We start from the raw sequence: 5,470 nt of genomic DNA on the forward strand, positions 1-5,470 counted from the left end.
CGTGGCGACGGTTAATTCCCTGTGTATTTAATCCTCATGGATCATCAATGAAAGAGACAGTTCGATCAAATCATACTTTCACAGATGCATGTGCTCTCTCATCGCGACTCTCTCCCTTCCTAATCAAAGAATAGATAAAACGAATAGACCATCTGATTTAAAACAAGAGTCCATGTGAATATGCACTTCCATATACACACGCGTGCTTATCCTACTAATCCATGGCTCTAACGCAGTTTGTTAGCTGCACGCATGAGTGCGTGCGTGGCTCTTTGCTTATCCTACTAATCCACGCCAATATATCTTTCTTTCCCCAATAAATACACACGGCCGGCGGTGCGTGCGTGCATCCTTTCTTCTCCCTAGCTAGCAGCTTCTCGCCATGGAGCGCGTGTCGTGGCAACCACTTGCGCTCCTCCTCCTCGCGGCGGCCGCGGCCGTCGCCAGCGGCACTGAGGTCGGGTACGACGGCCGGTCGATGGTCATCGATGGCGAGCGCCGCCTCCTCATCTCCGGCTCCATCCACTACCCCAGGAGCACGCCAGAGGTATGCATTGCACACGGAGCAGCAGATGAATACACCATCGTCTCGTCTTAGTTTCCATGAATGAATTGTAAGTCTCGATCGTTGCTTGCCTGCAGATGTGGCCGGATCTGATCAGGAAGGCCAAGGAGGGCGGGCTGGACGCCATCGAGACGTACGTCTTCTGGAACGGCCACGAGCCTCGCCGCCGGCAGTACAACTTCGAGGGCAGCTACGACATCGTGCGCTTCTTCAAGGAGGTCCAGGACGCCGGCATGTACGCCATCCTCCGCATCGGCCCCTACATCTGCGGCGAGTGGAACTACGGCGGCCTGCCGGCATGGCTGCGCGACATCTCCGGCATGCAGTTCCGCATGCACAACAACCCCTTCGAGGTACCCACACTGCTAGCAGATCCTTCCCAACAATATAATGGTTTTCCTTGGAGGTCAAAATACGACCAAGTTATTGATGCTTGCAGCAAGAGATGGAGACCTTCACGACCCTCATCGTCGACAAGCTCAAGGAGGCCAAGATGTTCGCCGGACAGGGAGGCCCCATCATCCTCTCTCAGGTACGTAGTAACTAACTAATATTAATTATGTGAAACTTATCTAGCTTGCATTCCTAGCTACTTGTCGTCGACAAAAGAGTGGATCAGTGAATATAACATATATATATGTGAACAATTTACATATATAGATCGAGAACGAGTACGGGAACGTCATGGACAAGCTCAACAACGACGAGTCGGCGTCTGAGTACATCCACTGGTGCGCCGCCATGGCCAACAAGCAGAACGTAGGCGTGCCGTGGATCATGTGCCAGCAGGACCAAGACGTCCCACCCAACGTGGTCAGCGCATGCACATTTTCATCTTTCCTATTTTTGTCTCTACCAATTATTATTCTTCTTTCTTCCCAAGTGTAAAACAAAAAAAACTCAATGCTAAGTCTTCTTAATTACTAGATCAACACCTGCAACGGCTTCTACTGCCACGACTGGTTCCCCAAGAGGACCGACATCCCCAAGATCTGGACTGAGAACTGGACTGGCTGGTACCCTACATATATATATACCTGGATCAACCTTTATATATTAATTTTCCTTCTTTTTTTCTTATGGAACCTACATGCATATGCGCGAAATTGGTTAGCACGTTCTACTATATGTTGAATGAAGTTCAGATTGCTCTTACATTTTATCCACGATATATAATTAGGTTCAAAGCCTGGGACAAGCCTGATTTCCACCGGTCCGCCGAAGACATCGCCTTCTCTGTTGCCATGTTCTTCCAGACGCGAGGATCGCTCCAGAACTACTACATGGTGATTGATTTATAACTAATCTATACTTTTCTCTTCTACATTAATTTCCATCCTCTAGCAGGCTGGCATGAACTGAATTTTACATCATTTGACATGTTGATCGTCAATTTATATGTGATCAGTACCATGGTGGCACCAACTTTGGCCGCACGTCGGGTGGCCCATACATCACAACCAGCTATGACTACGATGCCCCTCTCGATGAGTACGGTACGTGAACCATCTCTTGTTGTTCCTTCAATTCATATATTCGTCCCAAGCTTATTTGCATCTTGTAAATTAATAATTAGTGTCAATATGCAAATCATATTCATTATCCTTTTATGTTTTTGTTTTCAGGTAACATCAGGCAGCCAAAATACGGGCACCTCAAGGACCTCCACAATGTCCTCAAGTCCATGGAGAAGATCCTACTCCATGGGGACTACAAGGACACCACCATGGGCAACACCAACGTCATGGTAACTAACATGCATTCACATACAATACAAAAATCCTAGCACTGTTTTTAATGGTGTTCACAACAAAATTGATCCATTTGGTTCATCAATATCTACACTAGGTTACCAAGTACACGCTGGACAACTCCTCTGCCTGCTTCATCAGCAACAAGTTCGACGACAAGGAGGTCAATGTGACCCTCGACGACGGCGCAACCCATGTCGTGCCCGCATGGTCCGTGAGCATCCTGCCGGACTGCAAGACCGTCGCGTACAACAGCGCCAAGATCAAGACACAGACGTCGGTGATGGTGAAGAGGCCGGGGGTGGAAACCGTGACGGATGGCCTTGCTTGGTCGTGGATGCCCGAGAACCTCCATCCTTTCATGACGGACGAGAAGGGTAACTTCAGGAAGAACGAGCTGCTCGAGCAGATCGCGACGTCGGGCGACCAGAGCGACTACCTATGGTACAGGACAAGGTAATCAAACATCTTGATGCTTAATACAGAACTACACTGTTGCATAAGATTGAAATATAAATTAATCTCTGGTGATGATCAAAATGTGCAGCTTGGAGCACAAGGGGGAATCGAACTACAAGTTGCACGTGAACACGACTGGCCATGAGCTCTACGCTTTCGTCAATGGCAAGCTTGTTGGTGAGCGTCCCAATATACTCTGAGTGGTTTGCACACTGATGGATTAATGAACTTGATCAAGCTAATGTTAATTGATTTGATTAATTGGCATGCAGGGAGGCACTACGCTCCTAATGGCGGATTCGTCTTCCAAATGGAGACACCGGTGAAGCTCCACTCTGGCAAGAACTACATCTCCCTCCTCAGCGCCACCATCGGGCTCAAGAACTATGGTGCTCTGTTCGAGATGATGCCCGCCGGCATCGTGGGAGGGCCGGTGAAGCTCGTCGACACCGTCACCAACACCACCGCCTACGACCTCTCCAACAGCTCCTGGTCCTACAAGGCCGGCCTCGCCGGCGAGTACAGGGAGACCCACCTCGACAAGGCCAAGGACCGCAGCCAATGGAGAGGCGGCACCATCCCGGTGCACCGCCCCTTCACCTGGTACAAGGCGACCTTTGAGGCCCCCACCGGTGAGGAGCCCGTGGTGGCGGACCTGCTGGGGCTCGGCAAGGGCGTGGTGTGGGTCAACGGCAACAACCTGGGCCGCTACTGGCCGTCATACGTCGCCGCGGACATGGACGGCTGCCGGCGGTGCGACTACCGCGGCACATTCATGGCGGATGGCGACGGGCAGAAGTGCCTCACTGGCTGCAACGAGCCGTCCCAGAGGTTCTACCATGTGCCACGGTCGTTCCTCAAGGCCGGCGAGCCCAACACGATGGTGCTGTTCGAGGAGGCCGGCGGCGACCCGACGAGGGTGAGCTTCCACACCGTCGCTGTCGGGGCGGCGTGCGCGGAGGCCGCCGAGGTCGGCGACGAGGTGGCGCTGGCGTGCAGCCATGGCAGGACCATCTCCAGCGTGGACGTGGCCAGCCTCGGCGTCACGCGCGGCAAGTGCGGCGCGTACCAGGGCGGCTGCGAGTCCAAGGCGGCGCTGGCGGCGTTCACGGCAGCGTGCGTCGGCAAGGAGTCGTGCACGGTGCGGCACACGGAGGACTTCCGCGCCGGGTCCGGGTGTGACTCCGGCGTGCTCACCGTGCAGGCAACCTGCTGATCCCCACATGAACCAAGGAATAAATTATAGTTAGTGTCGTTTAGGCTTAGTGTTAGCTAACGTCAATCAGGAGCTAGGCATATGTGTTAGGGGGCTAAGTAATTAGCCCAGAACAATTACATGGTTCGCTTCATGTGATTTTCGATGGAGATCATCGAGGTTAAACCAAGAATTTTTCGCCTCCTCGATCAGTTTGCTATAGGGTGAAGATTTTCGGTTGAAGAAACAGGCAGACAATACATATGCGTTGGTAATTTCTATTTCTTATATACATATGGGTTTGCTTATTTGAATCACAAGTAACAACGTGGGAAAATAAATTTTGCACCTTTAATTAAATTAAATATTTAACAGCATCCACGTATAGTTTAAAAAAATTAACTTTTTCTACATAATGTTCCATTCATTTGGCACAAACAAATACACTTATTTATTTTTAATGTTCTTTCTCATGTCTCATTCTGTTGATAATAAAAAGGTTTGTTTAAACTTCTTGTAAATCTAAATAATACGATTTTCCATTGCTTAACAAAAAAGTATTATTTCATTCTATTACATATATTTTCTGATTAACTCGCACAGTGGCCCTCTCAAGTGTGCGAGCAAGTGTTCTACTATAACCATCACAAACATTATGTAAATAACGTATCACTTATGTGGTAAAGTTCTTTAAATAAGTTATATGACATTTCGGGGAAAACATTTTAAATTGATGATCAAATGTGGTCTTCACATGCGATTGTTAGTGCTCTAAGTGTTAGCTACCGTGAGGAACAGGTTAATTATTCTGCAGGATATGTGTTAGGGGGCTAATTAGCCTAGAACAAATGCATGGTTCAGTTCATGTGATTTTTGATGGATCAAGGTTCAATCTAGAATTTGTTGGGGTGATTGTGGCAGCTCGTTTTGTTATGGGGAAGATTTTCCGTCGGAGACACAGGCACATGAAGAATTTGTTGCGGTGATTTTCCAAGTTTCATATGTACTCATCACATAGTTTGAAACAATAAGGTTCTGTAACTATCACAAATGTTATTCAATTAAAGTCCGGACCAGGAGCATATAGAATTTTAGATCCCACATCTGCGATGCTAGCTACATGTACTAAACTTTTGCTACACCTGGACGAATTCCATGTACCGTATCATTCTGATGCATGTGATAATGCAGGGCTCTTGTGTTAATTATGGTACTATATGCCTATGGACCATCTACAATATCATTCTTATGCATGCGATAACGCAGGCCTCTTGTGTCATTCATCAGCACGTAACACCCTCATATTCTTCTCACACATAGTTGACAATAAGAGTTACACTCGGGGGGGGGGGGGGCTAAACCGGCAGTGTGGTGCAGTACGGAGCAGTTACACATGACGCTGTAACATTCACTTACTCTGGGAGTTGGTCGTAATACTTGGTTAGGCCATGTTGAAGATCTTCTGTTCGCCCCTGTAAACACTGACGCAGTAACAAGTTC

General features: G+C 48.5%; 1 protein-coding gene across 1 annotated transcript; it reads left to right on the plus strand.

The window, feature by feature from the left end:
* Positions 1-382: 382 nt before the first annotated feature.
* Positions 383-3,991, plus strand: LOC123421395 (beta-galactosidase 1-like). The gene is made up of 11 exons (XM_045107533.1): positions 383-547; positions 643-918; positions 1,005-1,097; positions 1,226-1,378; positions 1,493-1,581; positions 1,746-1,851; positions 1,974-2,061; positions 2,191-2,312; positions 2,414-2,772; positions 2,864-2,952; positions 3,048-3,991. Exons 1-11 carry the CDS (start codon positions 383-385, stop codon positions 3,989-3,991), a joined length of 2,484 nt encoding a protein of 827 aa, XP_044963468.1.
* The last annotated feature ends 1,479 nt before the right edge of the window (positions 3,992-5,470 follow it).

This window comes from Hordeum vulgare, unplaced genomic scaffold, assembly GCF_904849725.1.
Source record: "Hordeum vulgare subsp. vulgare unplaced genomic scaffold, MorexV3_pseudomolecules_assembly, whole genome shotgun sequence".
Taxonomy (NCBI): domain Eukaryota; kingdom Viridiplantae; phylum Streptophyta; class Magnoliopsida; order Poales; family Poaceae; genus Hordeum; species Hordeum vulgare.